General features: G+C 45.3%; 1 protein-coding gene across 1 annotated transcript; it reads right to left on the bottom strand.

Annotated features, from left to right (window-relative positions):
- Positions 1 to 12,705: 12,705 nt before the first annotated feature.
- On the bottom strand, positions 12,706 to 16,188 carry RTP2 (receptor transporter protein 2). The gene is made up of 2 exons (XM_043473990.1): positions 16,016 to 16,188; positions 12,706 to 13,213 (listed from the first exon to the last, which is right to left on the bottom strand). Exons 1-2 carry the CDS (start codon positions 16,177 to 16,179, stop codon positions 12,706 to 12,708), a joined length of 672 nt encoding a protein of 223 aa, XP_043329925.1. The 5' UTR covers positions 16,180 to 16,188.
- Between the last annotated feature and the right edge of the window lie 3,319 nt (positions 16,189 to 19,507).

Genomic DNA, 19,507 nt, shown 5'->3' with positions numbered 1-19,507 from the left:
TGTGACTGTAACTTTATTTGGGGGGGGGGGAGGTCTTTGCTGATATAATTAAATTACAGATGTCAAGATGAGATCATCCTGGACTATCTGTGTGGGCCCCAAATCCAAAGAGTATACTTACTATTAAAACATAATCATTTAAAGATCACTTAATATTCGTCTAAATCTATATCAGTAATTTATTTCTAACTATCTTGTTCTAAGAGGCTTTGCTGATGGATAAGTGTAAAGAATCCACCTTCCAATGCAGCAGACACAGTTCAATCCCTGGATCAGGAAGACCTCCTAGAGAAGGAAATGTCAACCCAATCCAGTATCCCACAGATAGAGGAGCCTGGAAGGCTACAGTCCATGAGGTCACAAAAGAATTGGACACAACTTCTCACTAAACAACAACAATCTTGTTCTGATGACTATTCAAAGTAGTTTACAAGAGTAGACTTTTAAAATGCAACTTAGAAAGTAGTAACTTGAGGTTCAAGATGGTGAACTCAACCCATGCCCCTATTTTGCAAACCTTTCAAGCATTCCAAATTCCTCACTGACATAAATAAATGTGAAATAGGGAGAGAATGGGGTTTGGCTGATACATGGGGAGATACACAAAAACAGTCCAAAGAATCAGAGTAAGTGCCTCTCTCTCTCCTATGGACAAAGTTACTACAGGAAACAATAAAATAAACAGAGCAAAATCTCTCTAACTTACAAGATTTGTAAGGCTATTGCATCAACTTTTTATATTACATTAGGCAATACAAAAGGAAGGAAATTTATGTTGATAATGGTTTTTCTTTCTATCTCAGTAAATTCCAGAAGACACTGAAAAAATACATACCAAGTTTTGAGAGAAAAAAAGATAAAAGATTGTGATAATAAAAATTAAAATTTGACCTATATGTTTACGGAGGATAAGAACAATACAAGGTCAATCATCTACTCTTTCTCTCCCTGAAAATATTACTCACAAACATAAAAAGGAAGAGAATGAATCAGAATAAAGAATTCAAAAGTACAGTGGGCTAGAATAAATATGGTGAGAAGGAGTAAATCTATAACATTTAAGAGTTCAGTTCAGTCACTCTGTCGTGTCCAACTCTTCGCGACCCCATGGACTGCAGCACGCCAGGCCTCCCTGTCCATTACCAACTCCCAGAGTTTACTCAGACTCATGTCCATTGAGTCAGTGATGCCACTGAACCATCTCATCCTCTGCCGTCCCCTTCTCCTCCTGCCCTCAATCTTTCTGAGCATCAGGGTCTTTTCAAATGAGTCAGCTTTTTGCATTAGATGGCCAAAGTACTGGAGTTTCAGCTTCAGCATCAGTCCTTCCAATGAACGCCCAGGACTGATCTCCTTTAGGATGGACTGTTGGATCTCCTTGTAGTCCAAGGGACTCTCAAGAGTCTTCTCCAACACCACAGTTCAAAAGCATCAATTCTTTGGCGCTCAGCTTTCCTTATAGTTCAACTCTCACATCCATACATGACTACTGGAAAAACCATAGACTTGTCTAGATGGATTTTGTTGGCAAAGTAATGTCTCTGCTTTTGAATATGCTGTCTAGGTTGGTCATAACTTTTCTTCCAAGGAGTAAGCGTTTTTTAATTTATGGCTGCAATCACCATCTGCAGTGATTTTGGAGCCCCCAAAACTAAAGTCTGCCACTGTTTCCACAGTTTCCTCATCTATTTCCCATGAAGTGATGGGACCATATGCCATGATCTTTGTTTTCTGAATGTTGAGCTTTAAGCCAACTTTTTCACTCTCCTCTTTCACTTTCATCAAGAGGCTCTTTAATTCCTCTTCACTTTCTGCCCTAAGGGTGGTGTCATCTCCCCATCTGAGGTTATTGATATTTCTCCCAGCAATCTTGATTCCAGCTTATGCTTCATCCAGCCCAGTGCTTCTCATAATGTACTCTGCATATATTTAAGAGTAGATTCTTCTATTAATATTATCAAACATAACGCATCTGTCTAACATAATTCTTGAACGAAAATGCATGCGCTATAAACTATTTTATTAACTTAGTTATAGAATACTAGCCTATTCTAACAAAACTGGAAATCCAAGTTGACAGGAAAGAAGGTATGTGAAATTCTTCCCCACCAACCAAAAGAAATAAGAGCTTATGAACCTTTCTTGCAATAGATATAAGAATGTGGATGAAAATGTCGTAATATTTCCTAAAAATATAAATATACTCAGAAGAGTAGACATTTGTTGTATAACTTTCTAGGGGAAAATGATTTTTAAAAGTTGAACAGTACTGTAAAATAAGGTTGTAAAGAATTATAAGTGGGAGGGAGGCTGGAAAGGAGGGGGTATACATGACTTACAGCTGATTCATGTTGTACAATAGCAACTAACACAACATTGTAAAGCAGCTGCTGTTGTTCTTGTTTCGTCACTAAGTCATGTCTGACTCTTTTGCGATCCCATGGACTGTATCCCACCAAGTTCCTCTGTCCACGGGATTTCCTAGGCAACAATACTGGAGTGGGTTGCCATTTCCTCCTCCAGAGGATTTTCCCGACCCAAGAACTGAAACTTCATCACCTGCATTGGCAGGTGGATTCCTTATTGCTGAGCCACAAAGGAAGCCCCTGCAAAGCAACTATCCCCCAAATAAGAAAATCTTTTAAATGCCAAAAAAAAGTTAATAAGTGATCAAACAAATAATTTTATATATGATGCTTTTCTCCCTAAACTACAAATGCTTTTTGTAGTGTTGCTTTTCTAACTAAACTACAAGTGTATTCTATTTCACTTTTATTCGAAGACTTAGAAACACCCATTTTCAATTTCCAAATTCTTAAATTTTATGTGGTCCACTGGAGAAGGGAGTGGCAAAGCACTTGAGTATTCTTTCCTTGAGAACCCCATGAACAGTATGAGAAAGCAAAAAGATAGGACACTGAAAGATGAATTCCCCGGGTCAGTAGGTGCCCAATATTCTACTGGAGCTCAGTGGAGAAATAACTCCAGAGAGAATGAAGAGACAGAGCCAAAGCAAAAACAACACCCAGTTGCTGATGGAAGTAAAGTCCAATGCTGTAAAGAGCAATATTGCATAGGAACCTGGAATGCTAGGTTCATGAATCAAAGCAAATTGGAAGTGGTCAAACAGGAGATGGCAAGAGTGAACATTGACATTTTAGGAATCAGCAAACTAAAATCAACTGGAATGGGTGAATTTAACTCAGATGACCATTTTGTCTACTACTGTGGGCAAGAATCCCTTAGAAGAAATGGAGTAACCATCATAGTCAACCAAAGAGTCCAAAATGCAGTACTTGGATGCAATCTAAAAAACAACAGAATTAGCTCTGTTCATTTCCAAGGCAAACCATTCAATATCACAGTAATCCAAGTCTATGCCCCGACCAGTAATGCTAAAGCTGAAGTTGAACAGTTCTGTGAAGACCCACAAGACCTTTTAGAACTAACATCCAAAAAAGATGTCCTTTTCATTATAGGAGACTGGAATGCAAAAGTACGAAGTCAACAAATACCTGGAGTAACAGGCAAATTTGGCCTTGGAGTATGGAATGAAACAGGGCAAAGGCTAATAGAGTTTTGCCAAGAGAACGCACTGATCATAGCAAACACCCTCTTCCAACATCACAAGAGAAGACTCTACACATGGACATCACCAGATGGCCAACATCAAAATCAGATTGATTATATTCTTTGCAGCCAAAGATGGAGAAGCTCTATACAGTCAGCAAAAACAAGACCAGAAGCTGACTGTGGCTCAGATCATGAACTCCTTATTGCAAAATTCAGACGTAAATTGGAAGAAAGTAGGGAAAACCACTAGGCCATTCAGGTAAGACCTAAATCAAATAGCTTATGATTATACAGTGGAAGTGACAAATAGATCCAAGGGATTAGATCTGATAGATAGAGTGCCTGAAGAACCATGGACAGAGGTTCATGACATTGTACAGGAGGCAGAAATCAAGACCATCCCCAAGAAAAAGATGTGCAAGATGGTTGCTGAGGAGGCCTTACAAACAGCTGTGAAAAGAAGAGAGGTAAAAGGCAAAGGAGAAAAGGAAAGACATACCCATTTGAATGCAGAGTCCCAAAGAATAGCAAGAAGAGATAAGAAAGCCTTCCTCAGTGATCAATGCAAAGAAATAGAGGAAAACAATAGAACAGTAAAGACTAGAGATCTCTTCAAGAAAATTAGAGATTCCAAGGGAATATCTCATGCAAAGATGGGCTCAATAAAGGACAGAAATTGTATGGACCTAACAGAAGCAGAAGATATTATCAAGAGGTAGCAAAAATACACAGAAAAACTATACAAAAAAGATCTTCAAGACCCAGATAATCACAATGGTTTGATCACTACCTAGAGCCAGACATCCTGGAATGTGAAGTCAAGTGGGCCTTAGGAAGCATCTCTATAAACAAAGCTAGTGGAGGTGATGGAATTCCAGTTGAGCTATTTCAAATCCTAAAATATGATGCTGTGAAAGTGCTGCACCCAATATGCCAGCAAATTTGGAAAACTCAGCAGGGGCCATAGGACTGGAAAAGGTCAGTTTTCACTCCAATCCCAAAGAAAGGCAATGCCAAAGAATGCTCAAACTACTGCACAATTGCACTCATCTCACATTCTAGTAAAGCAATGCTCAAAATTCTCCAAGCCAGGCTTCAACAATATGTGAACTGTAAATTTCCAGATGTTCAAGCTGGATTTAGAAAAGGCAGAGGAACCAGAGATCAAGTTGCCAATATCTGTTGGATCATCGAAAAAGCAGAGAGTTCCAGAAATACATTTACTTCTGTTTTATTGTCTGTGCCAAAGCCTTTGACTGTATGGATCACAACAAACTGTGGAAAATTCTTCAAGAGGTGGGAATACCAGACCACCTGACCTGCCTCTTGAGAAATATGTATGCAGGTCAAGAGGTAACAGTTAGAACTGGACATGGAACAATAGACTGGTTCCAAAAAGGGAAAGGAGTACGTCAAGGCTGTATATTGTCACCCTGCTTGTTTAACTTATATGCAGGATACATCATGAGAAATGTCAGACTGGATGAAGTACAACCTGGAATCAAGATTGCTGGGAGAAATATCAATAACCTCAGATATGCAGATGACACCACCATTACGGGCGAAAGCGAAGAAGAACTAGACAGCCTCTTGATGAAAGCGAAAGAAGAGAGAGAAAAAAATTGGCTTAAAACTCAACATTCAGAAAACAAAGATCATGGCATCCGCTTCCATCACCTCATGGCAAATGGTTGAGGAAACAGTGGAAACAGTGGCTGACTTTAGTTTTTTGGGCTCCAAAATCACTGCAGATGGTGACTGCAGCCATGAAATTGAAAGACACTTACTCCTTGGAAGAAAAGCTATGACCAACCTAGACAGCATATTCAAAAGCAGAGACATTACTTTGCCAACAAAGGTCCCTCTAGTCAAGGTTATAGTTTTTCCAGTAGTCATGTATGGATGTGAGAGTTGGACTATAAAGAAAGCTGAGCACCAAAGAATTGATGTTTTGAACTGTGGTGTTGGAGAAGACTCTTGAGAGTCCCTTGGAGTGTAAGGAGATACAATCAGTCCATCCTAAAGGAGATCAGTCCTGAATGTTCATTGGAAGGACTGATGCTGAAGCTGAAACTCCAGTACTCTGGCCACCTGATGCAAAGAGCTAACTCATCTGAAAAGACCCTGATGCTGGGAAAGACTGAAAGCGAGAGGAGAACCGGATGACAGAGGATGAGATGGTTCAATGGCATCACTGACTCAATGGACATGAGTCTGAGTAAACTCCGGGAGTTGGTGATGGACAGGGAAGCCTGACATGCTGCGGTCCGTGGGGTCACAAAGAGTCCGACACGACTGAGCAGCTGAACTGGACTGAGCTGTTTAGTTTTCTCTGTTAAGTTTCTCACAGGAAAAAATTTTTTTCTGCACAGTTTTATTTTTTAAGTTCATTCAGATATCTGTGTGCCTCATGGATAAAGAAGAGATAAATCATCTCTTTGCTGATGTTCCACAGCCAAAAGACCATCAGAAACAGATGTGTCACTGAACAAAGTTGAATTATTTGGCTCATTGCAAAGAGTGAGAATGCCCTTGGCAACCATGAAGCATCTCAGCAAGACAGTTTACAAAGGACACACTCTAGCATTGGGACTGGTGTCAGGTAGGGGGAGGATCAGGTAAAAGACTTTGCTCTGGTTTAAATGTTGGCAGAAAGTGGAGAAAAATTTATGATTAGATATCTCAATGGTTCCTATCTAGACAGTGAGAAGACAGACAGGAACACGGCAGAAGTCGTGACTGGTAAGATAGCAGCCAATATTATATTGGCCAGAAGAGGAAGTTGTTAGTCATTTTTGGTTTTAGACCATGTTTGTGCTCTTATTTATATTCACTTGAGACTACAGAGTGGTCTTCTGTTTTTGTTGTTGTTTTAATTTATTTGACTATGCTGAGTCTTAGTTGTAGCACACGGAATCTTCAATGCCATGTTCAGGCTCTTAGTTGTGGCAAGTAAAGTCTAGTGTTCTGAGCAGGGATCGAACCCAGGCCCCCTACATTGGAAGCATGAAGTCTTAGCCCCTGGACCATCAGGGAAGTCCCCTTATGCTTGCCTTGATCTAGCATCATAGCAGAGTAGTCTAGTCTGAGACTGCTGCTCTGTGGAGTTTTGCTCAACAGGAGAGCACTAGGGCCATCTGTGAATACCAGGCTGGCTCCCAGGGGTTTCAGTTTTTCTCGTTCTCATCTTCTATGGAAACACTTTGATATATGAACACACACACATATGCATACATAATCCAAAGTTTTATATATTTTACTTCATAGGGACATTTATTCTTATTTAATGAATCTACCAAATGTATATACTGAATGTGGATATATGCATATTTAAATCATAAGAACGTAATTCACCTTCAATGTAGCAACAAACAAAAAGGAATAAAAAAGCAACATGGAAAATCAGCTGTACTCTAATTGTTCTCAACTGAATTCAAAAAACATGAACAATTAGGACCAGAAACAAGCTGCTACTTTCACTGATTATTAAATTAGTTAATTGACTTTATTTTCAGCATTGCATAAACAAAGGTTTCTGTGTTGTTTGAGCAAAGTTGTTACTTTTGTGACTTGCAGCCCAGATTCTCATTATGTACAGTGCACCTGAAGAGATCATCTATTGCTGTATCTAAAGATAAGAAATGAGACTATTCTAGCTCCTTGAGTGAGGAGAAAACATGGATGGAGAAAGATCAGAACAAGGAGGAAAACTGAATGCTACTTTAATACATAGAAGCATCTACGATAAAATATGTAGGCGTTCAACTGTTTCTAGAAGACACAAGGGTAGGATTGCGGTTCAGCACTATTTTTTTTCATATTTGTTTTTAATGAAAAGTTCTAAAAACGATAATAAAATGTCTCTCATGCTCCTTGCTCTCACTCCTTACTTGAGCCAAAAGAGCTGTCTTTGCCCAACTCCAGCCCTCCTTGCTTTTCTGCCTCTTTCTAGCCACTGTGCCCGGATTCCTCTTGGGCTCCATCCTGCCCTCTTCTGGTAGCTGGTTGCTTATTCTTGCTGAGCATAAAATGAGCTCTGTCTCTAGGTCTCCCTTTATCTTTTTCTAACTCATTTACTTGTTTTTGGCTGTGCTGGGTCTTTGTTGCTCTGACCGGGCTTTTCTCTAGCTGTGGCAAGTGGAGGCTCCTCTCCAGCCTCAGTGTGCAGGCCTCTCACTGAGGTGGTGTCTCTTGTTAGGGAGCATGCGCTCCAGGCATTCAGGCCTCAGTAGCTGTGGCTCAGAGGCTCTAGAGTTCAGCCTTTGTAGTTGTGATGCATGGGCTTAGTTGCCCAAGGGCATGTAGAATCTTCCTGGAGCAGGGATTGAACTTGTGTCCGCTGCATTGGCAGGTGAATGCTCAGCCACTGAATAACCAGGGAAGTCCATGGGTGTTCTTTTTTGTTCACTCAGCACGGGATACCCTTAGCTCCCTCTGAGACCCACCCTTGACTCCCTGACCACTTCTACAAAATATACCCCTGCATGACTGGTCTAAGAAACCATCCCTAACTCCTTATCCCCAGGTATGACTAAAATTGTCCCTTTCCTACCAGTGACTAGCACACGTTGTGAGCCCTCCAAGTCAGCGACTATGTCTAATTGTCTTTGTGACCCTAGAACTTAGGACTACCGGGAGTAAAACAGACCAGAGCAGACAGATGTTGACTTATGGATGAAAATGGAAGGATAACAGGTGTATAACCATAGGATATACTCCATGCAGTTTTTCCTGGGTTGGTAATGGGTCTGCATTGACTCACTCCACCGTGTTGTTCGACTAGTGCCTAGAGATCCTGAGTCTTAGCACAAATTCCTTTCCACGCCTCACTGTCCTCTTCATCAGATACTCTGCGAGCAACTGCCAACCAGCAATCAACGAAAGCCAGATATACTGACTTAGTGGTGTGAAAATAGCACAAAGAGACACACAGGGGTTATAGGGCACTGACTTCTTGTAACACCTATAACACAGATGCTGTTACAGGGTATAAAAGAATTAATAAAGAAAACAAGAATAAGAAGACAGCCTCTTTTGACAGGCCACATGGGCTTCATGAGAGATGAGGAACAAATAGCCACTCCACATCACAGGGACAAACGTCTGTGCCCACAGGCTTAATTTCACACCAAGTATCTGAGAAAGTTCTCTCCTAAACCTCTTGTCAGCCACACTAGCAGATAATTTTTGCACAGTTTTCAGACATTTCTGCTTCCAGGTTTTAGAACTCTGACTCTTGACTCCCCACCCCACCCCACTCCCGCTCCACCAACCTTCAGGTCCAGCTGTCATCCGAATGTTCGTGGGTGCCTCTGCCCTCCGGCAAAGTGCTGTGGTCTTTGTCCAGGATCTGAGTTGAGTCTCAATATATATAATAAATATAATATATTGAGCCCAAACAGGCTTATTTAGTTCTTTATTTCTTGGAATCCTGGGTCCTGTAACAGACAAACTAACCAGCTCACAAACTGGACATCTCACTAAGCTTCAGTTTTCCCCCTGTAAGTGTGAATAATCATAGTGCCTATTTCATGGGCTGTTACTAAGGGGAGATTAGAAATACTAGCTGACATGAAGTCTGCATTCCCTTCACTTCCATGTATCACGATACATGAAACACACAAGATTGTTCTTGGTGGGAACAAGGGTGTGGTAGAGAATATTGCAGCAACAAGACAAGAATTTAGTCAGTCGACTATTCTGATTAAGCAGTGACTTTGTGTCAGGTTCCGTGGATAGACAGATGAAATACAAGTGACAGTGGAGGACAGGCGCACATGCAAATGGTGACAATACGCGAAATGCAGTAGCAAAGGTAGCTTCAAGGGGTGAGGTCCTGACATCTCCCGGGGCTTAGCACAGCGCCTCACACACAATAAATGATTATAAAAGCAAGTGTTTCTTGAGTCCTTCTCAATAAATGGTATGTATTATTAGTATCTGGAAATGAGGTATGGCTGGCTAATGAGACTTTCATCCATTAGCAGGAAAGAGAATAAACAAGGGAGTGACTCAACCATGTAGATTATTAGAAAATTACCCCAGGATAGTGGTGGTATGCAGGGTGGGCTACGGGTTGTGGGGGAGGCTACAGCCATGATGATAATGAAGGAGACTACAGAGGCAAGGCATACAAATGATGAGTTCAGGCAGCAGAAACAGGAAGAAAAGGAAGAAGATCATCCCTGGAGGTACTTGGAAGAGCAATCAACAGGGCATGGTGACCAATTCATCCAGGGTGGGGAAGGGTAGTACAAGAGGTCAGGAGATAACTCCCAGATTTCTAAAATAGGAGGAGCAAATTTGGATGGCAGAATGATGAGATCAGCTTTGGTCATGCTGAGGCAACTTCCGGTGGACAGGTCAATTGATCTGGAGTTCGGTAGAAATAGTTATGAGAATTGATAAGGACCAGAAGTTCCTATGTAGTGAAAACCTAAATCATGGGGGGTGTATATAACAGAAAATCAGCAGAGCGAGAGAATCCCAGGGAATGTAAGGGATGCTGAGAGAAAGAATGTCATAGCAGCAGAGAGGAAACAGAATTAGGAGACTAAGGAGCAAATGCTGACCTGGAACCTTCAAGGAGGGACAGCAAAAGGCTGCAGTGAGACAGAGATGGTTTGGCAATGGGGTGCAGGGTGACAGTTCTAAGGACATGGAAATGAGACTCCCAAGAATTAAGGAGGACGTAAGAAGTAGAGATAAATATAATCTACTCTTTGAGAAACATGTCTTTGAGGGAATTTTTAAAAATACCTGGTAGTAGTTAGAGGGGATGTGAAGTTGGGGAAGTTTCATTTGAGTTAAATATGAAGAAGATACAGGTGTACTTATAATATTGAAAAGAAGGGATTGCTAAAGGAGAAGATGTTCATCTTCTAGAATTTTCCCCAGATTCGTCTCATTCCACCTACTCTAGTCCCCTCACTCCCACTCCATTTTTAGTGGCTCTTCAACCCTCAGGCCCACCTCAGAGATTTCACCTTTGCTGACCCACCTGAGGCCTGACTCTCCCCCTGACACAATCTCAGCAGTCTAGCCCTAACCTCACACACCACGATTTCAGTAAGAGATGCTGCTGGAGCTGCCTTATCAAGCTGGGAACAGTTGGAGACCTCAGGAAACTTCATGATTCCTGGACTGCCCCGTTCATCTTCCCAGAAGACACCTCGTGTCTGTGGTTGAGCAAAACCCCTGAGGCACATGCTCGGCAGAGGCCCAGGCCCAGCTGAGCCTCCTCTGTGACTGGAAGAGGTGAATACAACCCCACATGCCTGCTAGTTTACAAATGCACCAGCATGAACTTTTCCTGCGCCTCCACTGCACCCCGTTGAAGAGATGTAGATTTTCCCAGACAGCCTAGCTCTCTGCTCCTGCAGGTCCATGGAGGAATCTGGACAAGTCACCAGAAGCCCTCTGCCAAAGCCAGACAAGGGTAAAGCCAGCCTGCACATAAATGTACAGGTGACAACAATGTCCACAGCAGCCCATCTCTGGAATCACATGCAGACAAACACACTACCTTGAACTCCCATCTTCAGTTTTCAGGCTCCACTTGGGGCAGAAGCTCTAAAGGTGAGCTATAGAAAGGTGTGAATGTCCCTGAACAACTCGGAGTGTGAATGGGAGGGTTTCTTTTCCTATTCCAGATAATAATAAGCACAGGGTTATCTGACATCAGATCATGAATCAAATTACCGAGTCAAATCATCCAAGTCACAGCTATGCCTGAGAGAACAGATAAAGCAAATGCATTCTCCATCAGGGGGCAACCTCGTGGACTGGGCAAGGGGGAGGGGCTGGCAGACAGGCGCTGTCTCCACTGTGTGTCCCCCTGGTCATTGCCTGCCCTAAATGGAGGTACACAGCCCCACTGTGACCTGGAGGATTCACATCCCCAGATCTGCCTCACCTGCCCTTTTCCTCAGCATCCCTGGCATTTAGAACAGCTATAGAAACTTCTACAAGGTATTTCCATACAGGATGGCAATATCACACACCATACTGCATCACATGTAAACAGTGGTACCATGGCTCACATATTTCTACAGAGCACAGGAATACATTCTCCCAAGTCCCAAACCAACACACACACACACACACACACACACACACACACAGAGCCATCACTTGCAGTGAACGTTTACAACGCACCTCCTAACCAGGAAATAAATTTAGGTAACACTGGGATTCAAGAATTCCAGTCAACTGACAGAGCACAGAGGATATATATTTATTTGTGTATCTGTACCCCACCACACGTCCCTGTCCCCAGAAGGCTTCAGACTGCAGATACTTTAAACCTGTACCCACCTCTTATTTTATGAGACCACATACACTGACATGGGAATTTCAAATTCTAGACAAGTACTATTCAGTAGAAGTTTCTGTGAACATGTTCTATATCTGCACAGTACCACTAGGCACTAAGTCCTTGACATATGGCTGGTACAACTGAGGAACTGAATTTTTCATTTTATTTTAATTAATTTAAACTTAGCCACGTATGGCTAATGACTAACAGTACTGGACAGTGCAGTTCTAAATAATTCCAGCCAAGCAGGCTCTAGCATCAGAGTTTAAAAAAAAGAAAATGGAGCCTTTCAGAATGGTGGGAGCTGGCTTTCCAGGAGAGGGACAGGGTAAAGACACATTGAATATTGATTGAAGATGCCTCGGGTGGAGCCACAGGCTGCCCCAAAGGGAACCATGGTGGGATGCTCAGAAGCAACTGAAGATGAACTTGAGAATCAGGCAGGGACAAGACTGGACCTAAGGGGGTCCTAAGGGGATATGGGATATGGAAATGAAGCATCAGAAGGGGTGGAGATGGAGGTGGAAGGAGGGGCTGCCCCCAGTGAGATAAGTACTAACACCAGACCTGGAGAGTTCTAAATCCACCTTAGACCCTTCTCCCCATGCCCCCATCACTGTGAGTTTTAATGGAAGGATTATTAAATACCTCCTGGAGGAACTTTCATTCTGCAGGGTAATAAACTGAGGTCCAGAGAGGTAACTGGGCTGTCCAGCATCATAAACTGAATCTGTAGCAGAAGCAGGACCAGAACTGCACCCCCTGCCTCCCCACTCTCACTCCCACGAGCCCTCCCCGACCCTCAGCCAGCTGCACTAAAGGAAGGTCGATCTCTGGAAGGAGAACTGCAGGTAGACAACGAGCAAACAGAGGGAGGCCCAGAAGAGGCACCAGCGAAGGGAGAAGAAGTTGTAGCCGGATCCCTCCCGGGCCCACGACTTGGAGGCACCGGAGAAGGTCGCCTCCTCCTCCAGCAGCTTCTCGCTGGGCTTCCAGTGCACGATGCCCTCCTGGCAGGCCTCGCAGAACTCGCCGCGGTGCGGCCCGCTGTCCGGGCGGCTGGCCACGTGGATGCGGTACTGGCCGCCGTCCTCGCCGTAGCACTGCTCGCGCAGGCTGGTGATGAGGTTGTCCACCAGGCTCTCGATGTTCTCCTCCAGCATGCTCGACTCGTCCAGCCGCGCCGTGCCACACTCGTAGCACAGCTGCTTGAAGACGCGCATGCGCACCGAGCCCGCCCGCTGGGCGCGGTCCAGGTACATGTGGAAGAGGATGACCACGTTGGCTGACTGCCAGGTGTGCCAGCACCAGGTGCAGTGGAACCTGCGGGGAAGAGAGACAGGGATGGGCAAGGCGGGCCTTCCTTCCAGCCAGCCCTCCTGGAGGAGCCTGGGAAGGAAGGGCCCTGGGCGCCTGTGCCAGGAAGTCAAGGTGGAGTGTTTACTGCCCCCTGGGTACATTAGTGCCTGAGCCGGCGTCTCCGCCTCCTCTTGGAGAACTCCCCTGGGCCTATGACAGCATCCTCATAAGCCAGACACTGGAGCCATCTGGCTTCCAGCATTGCTCTCCAGCCTACCTCCTGTGTACCCTCCCTTGGCCAGACATGGGTCTGGATGCTGCCCAGGGTCACTCCAGCCAGTCTGGACCTTATTTCTCATCTGTGAAATGCAGGATAATTGTGTCCAATAAGAATCCTTCTGCTCAGACCTCTCATGACTCTGATAAAGGGGATGACCACACATCTCACTCATGCATTCTGTATGCTCTGGGGCAAAGACTTGCCTCTAGCTGTCTCAAACACAGAACACAGAATTCACGGAACAGGCAGGCAGGTGGGTGAGATGGGCCAGCAGGGGGAAGACTATAGAGTTTTGTCCATGCACCTTCAGAAAGCGCACTCTCCTATCCCTTGACAGATCATCCTTAGATCCCAATCCAGGGCTGCAGCTGAGGTTAGGAAGGTGTATCCTGGTTTGCATACCCCTCCGCACACATATGCACACTCGTACATTTATGTACACACAGGCCATCCACACACATATACACATCACATTTATATACACACTGGCTGCTTTGTCTAAACAGGCCCCTTTGGGTTTCAGCCTCAGGAAATACAAGGGAAGTGGCCTGGGACTCGTATGGCTTAGGCTTCATCTCAGCTCTCCCCAGTGCTTGCACACCTTCAATGACAGAGAACTCATTACCGCCAATGGCAATTCCTTCCATCCCTGAGATAAAGCTCTTCCAGGGCCCTGCTCCTAAGGCTTTACGGCAGTCTTGGGTCCACTGAGTTGTCTGCCCTCACTGCTGACCAAGACCCCTGCAAATGGCCCTGAAGGACCTCTGATGAAGAACTCAATTCAGTCCAACAGGTCCTGCACATCACCTACTGTGATGCCAAGTACCACACAGCCCAGGCTGTGGAATGGAGATGAAGCCAAGCCTGGCCCCAAACCCCAGGGCCCACAGACAGCACAAGCGCAGCACAGGATCCAGGGGAGCCTGAGGCAGGGTTGGCAGGCCAGAGCGTCCTCACTGGTCCTGAGCCAGCAGGGAGTGTGCCCCTCCATCCTGCCTCCTTGTGCTAGGCCAGAGCTGCGGGGCAGCTGGGTTACTGAGTCCCAACACTTATAGGTAGGGTGAGCCTCTGTGCAGAATATGCACAAGGGTGATGCTTCTCCAGCCCCGCCTGAGGCCAGCTGGGAGACAGAAGTAGGACCAGCTGAGCCCTAAGGTGAGAGGAGCCACAAGCCTGCGGGGCTCAGCCTCCAATTTGCTGGGCCCCTGCACCTGAGTTTCCAGCCCTTCCACCCCTCCCACTTGCCAATTCAGAGCTTCACATTGTCAGTCTCCTCCTTCTGCACCTTTTAAAATCAAGCTAATCTGGAGATCTTTCCCCTCCCTCAAGCCAGATCTCAGGTCTTGTATCTCAAAGCATTGGAGCCAGGAGAAGGGAAACTTAGGATCATCTAGTCAGCCTTTCATTTCATGGAAAGAGAGCCCTCTGCACACACACAGCTAGTCAGAGACAGAGCTGGGGCCCAGCCCATAACAGGTGCCCATCAGATGTGTCTTGCGTGGGTTTAAGTTGAAATGAGCCAATCAACCCCTGCCTCTCTGTCTTTTGTCCTACAGTCAGGTTCATACTAACATTTGCAGGTTTGGGGGAAGGAGTACAAGTGTAAGCTCCCCACCCACAGCCTGCCTCCTTCTGTCCCACCCCCAGCGCCACAAGGAACTTCACAGGCAAGCAAGCGTGTGTGAACAGCCCAGTCTGTGTGTCCCAGTTCTGTGTGTTTACACCCCCAGGACACAGACACCTACTGGCCTCCTCAGGAGCCTAGGGTTACTATCTGCCCTTAATTCAGTGGACCCAGGGAAGAGTCCCACATCGACCCTGGAGATGAGCTTGAAGCAGGTTGGGCAGGGCATTCTCTTGGCCCCAACCACAACCATGACCTAGAAGAGGGAGAGGCAAGAGGACTTCAGATGGATGTGTCCTCTTGACCCAAGGACCCCTTGCTATTTGAAAGACATGGAGCTCCTATACCATATGTGATGCTGTGCCCTGAGGACCTACTGAACTCCTGCCCAAAGATCTTTTTGTCACAGACCCATAGGTAAAAAAGCTGGAAGAGATTTGATTGATTACTTCAGGCCCACTCTCTGGTTTTGCAAATGTGAAAATGGAAACTACACAGGGAAAAGGATTTGCCCAAATTCACAGTTGTTAGCTTCAAAGCCAGTTTCTAGAAATTAGCAGGTGAACAATAAATGTTTTTGTATTCAAATCTGATGTCATTGACTTGACTGCACAGACCTAGGACCAGAGAGAGCTAAGGCTTTCCCCAATGGACCACATGGCCTCCTCTGCTTTTTACTATGGAAAATGCAGACCTAGAGACAGAATACAACTTGCTAGGAACACTCAGGGAGTCAGTGGCATAGCTGGGATTAGAATCAAAGCTGGTTCGACCCACCTGGCAGTTCCTTCTCTGGCCTCTAACCTCTAACTTGAGTTGACCCTAGAATGGGGCTCCACGCATCTCTGCCTTGGTCTCTTGAAAGGTGCCCCCAGGGCTGTGCCACAGTGCTCCCCACAGCCCCTCACACCCCACCTCTTACCTGCCTGAGGCATGCTGTTCCAGATACTGCTTCCAGCCAGGGGCCAGCTCATTGGGCTTGAGGTTGGGGTCTATGATGAGCTCCCAGCTGTCGGCTGGCTTGGCCACCTCCATCTTCTCATAGAAGACTTTCTTCCACTCACAAGTGGTCAGGCTAGTACACATGGTCCTGTTGGCAGGGCTGGGAGTTTGAGCTCAACCTGAGTGAGAACACAGAAAATGGCCAGGTAGGTGCAGAGCTGTGCAATCTCTGAGGTCTGAAAATCTTCCTTGTCAGGACCAGAAGGAAACAGGACCCAGCAACCTTCTTTGTCACCCTGGTACCTGTTGCCATGGCAGCTGAGGCCAGGGCTGGGTAAGAGGGAAGTCCCAAAGGGGAGTCCCAGGGCCCCGAGCTAGGCTGGAGATTCAGGGCTGGGCAGTGATGCAAGGGCAGTGAGCAGGGTAAAGAGCTGAGCCCCGGACCACACTCACCCAGGCTTCCCAGGTCTCCAGGAGGCAAGGACGATTTGGTGTTTCTGTTTCACCCCTACCAGTCTTCCAGGCATTCTACACTTCATGTACTATGGTGACTGGGATACACTAGGGGACCACGGAGAAACGAAGGAGTGGGAAATGCAGAGCCTATGACATCCACACCCCCTGATGTGCTGGAACCGTCATTTTCCATGTGCCAAGCACTAACTGCTTGACCTGTGCCCTGGCCAAGGCAGGGATTACCCCCTGCTTCACCCAGATCAGAAGGTTGAGGTTTATACACCTCCAAGTGGCTCATCCATGAGCCAGATTCAGCTCCACCAAACCCAAACCCATATGTTCATTTTGTTGTTGTTCAGTCACTAAGTCATGTACAACTCTGTGACCTCATGAACTGCAACATGCCAGGCTTCCCTGTCCTTCACTGTCTCCCAAAGTTTGCTCAAACTCATGTCCATTGAATCGATGATGTCATCCAACCATCTGATCCTCTGTTGCCCCCTTCTCCTCCTGCCTTCAATCTTTCTCAGCATCAGGGTCTTTACTGCAATACTACTGCACTCCTGACACATAAGGGAAGTGACACATTGAGAAAGAGGTGACATGTGTTCCCTTTGCTTGGGGAGCTCACAGACCAGAGCTGAGAGTCTCACCAGAGTTGGTGAGACAGAATATAACTTCAGATGCTGTGAGAAGCATGGTGATAACATTTTAGATTCAGAAATTCATAGACTTGTTGAGCTCGTATTCGGTTCCTAATCCCAGGTAGCTGCTGGGGGAGCAACCTGGTTCTGTGCTGACGGCTACTGCTGCCTCCACTGGTGCTGAAAGAGGCAGGCAAAAGGGTACCCACAGATCCCTGATGCCCAATTTAAATACCTTTGAGACTAGCAGGGAACCTGGCCCCGTATTTGCATAATCCAAACGAAGGCACAGTCGCTGGAGAGAGGCAGCCTCAGCAGGGAAAAGACAAGGCGACCTGGCGGCTGACTCCAGCTCTGCCCCAAGGTCTACATGGCCTTAGAACTCTGTCATTTCCCACGGTGGCGCTCAGTCTTCTCACCCACACAAGAAGGGCTCTTCCAGCCACAGTCTGGGCTTCCCAGGTGGGACTAGTGGTAAAGAACCCACCTGTCAATACAGGAGACATAAGAGATGCAGATTCGATCCCTGGGTCAGGAAGGTCCCTTGGAGGAGGGCATGGCAACCAACTCCAGTATTCTTGCCCGGAGAATCTCATGGACAGCGGACACTGGTGGGCTACAGTCCATAGGGTCACAAAGAGTCAGACACAACTGACGCAACTTAGCACACGTGTACACTGGCTATAGTCACCTTTCGGTTCTTCAGCCAGGAAATTGGATCACAGAGTGAAGAGCTTGCAGTGGCCAGAAGGAAAGCTTTCAGTGTTGAACTCCAGACTTGGTTTTTGCCCTGAGTGCTGTTCACCTCAGGTGGGGTCATGGGAAACACCACTGGAACGCCTCTCAGAGGGGGTCGTGTCCTCTACCAGCTGTATGCTGAAGACCTCAGAAAGACAAAACTCTGACTTAGAGACCGTGACTGAGAGCACTAGAGGGGCCCTTTATTTTTTTTTTTTTTGGCGGGGTGTGGGGAGGCCTACTTTTTATTTTTAAATATCTGATTTCCTCATTGAGCTCCTCATCTCTTCCCTGAAATCTCGTGACACTGAATTAAAACTGCTTCTGCCCAGAAATGGAAATGATCTGGCCAAGGAAATTCCTGGGCTCAGGACTGGGCGGCTCACTCCTCGAAGGAGGTGCTCTTAGCGGTCGGTTAGCAGCCAGGCAGGCTGGGGGTTCCCGGGAGTCCTGGGCCCTGAATGACTCGAGGGGCTCATGGCCCAGCCCAGAGCCATGTGCCAGGAGCTACTCTCTTGAAAATACTGGGTCATTGTTCTCAGAACAAATGACAATGAAGAAAAAAACAAAAAGAGGGCAGGATTGTCAGGGTTTACCTGCTTGCTTTTACTCAAATGATGCAATCCCCTTAGGCCTAGAATGAGACTTAATTTGAGTGGGAGCACTCTAAGCAGAGACCAATATAAGTCATCCTTCTGTACCACAGTCCTGTTTTCTCTCAAGAAGAAATGCTTGTGATACAACCAAATTACACCTCACAATTACAACCTCACTTGTCTGCAAAGAGCACTGGGTTGCTCCTGGAGCCGCAGTGTAAGAGCTCACTAATGTAGCTGTGGCCACATCACACACTGGCAGTTTCACTCTGCATGGTGGCCATATTTTTTAAAAAATGTTTATTGGAGTAGAGTTGATCTACAATGTTATGTTAGTTTCAGATGTACAGCAAAGTGAATCTGTTATACATATACATATACATACATCCACTCTCTTTTAGATTCTTTTCCCAGCTAGGCCATTACAGACTATTGAGTAGAGTTCCCTATGCTACGCCATAGATTCTTACTAGTTGTCTATTTTATACGTAGTGGTATGTACATGTCAATCTCAATCTTCCAACTTATCCTTCCTGCCTTATCCACTGTTAATCGTAAGTTTATTTTCTTTTTTTCACTTATGACTTCAGTTTTATTCCAACTGTAACTTCCAGAGGGGGAAAAATGATCTTTTTTTTTTTTTTCTATCTTTTACATGTTCATACTGAACAGCATGAAACACATCAGGATCTTTGGGGGGAGGGGAACTTGTACTTCCTTACTAACATAACATAACTAATAAAGTTGACAACAGGTTTAGAAAGAAATATCTCTTTTAGTAGCATTTCCAAAGATTGCCATTACTGATGTGAACCAACTATTGAGACTTACAGGGTTCATAAGGTTATTTTTTACATCTGTAACTCTATTTCTGTTTTGTAGACAAGTTCATTTGTACCTTTTTTTAGATTCTGCATATAAGCAATATCATGATATTTCTCTTTCTCTGTATGACTTACTTCATTCGGTATGACAATCTTTAGGTCCATCCATGTTGCTATAAATGGCAAAATTTCATTCTTTTTTATGGCTGAATAG

This window comes from Cervus canadensis, chromosome 7 (genome assembly GCF_019320065.1).
Source record: "Cervus canadensis isolate Bull #8, Minnesota chromosome 7, ASM1932006v1, whole genome shotgun sequence".
Lineage (NCBI taxonomy): Eukaryota > Metazoa > Chordata > Mammalia > Artiodactyla > Cervidae > Cervus > Cervus canadensis.
The sequence above is the reverse complement of the archived record's forward strand: the minus strand, read 5'-3'. Positions and strand labels throughout refer to the sequence as shown.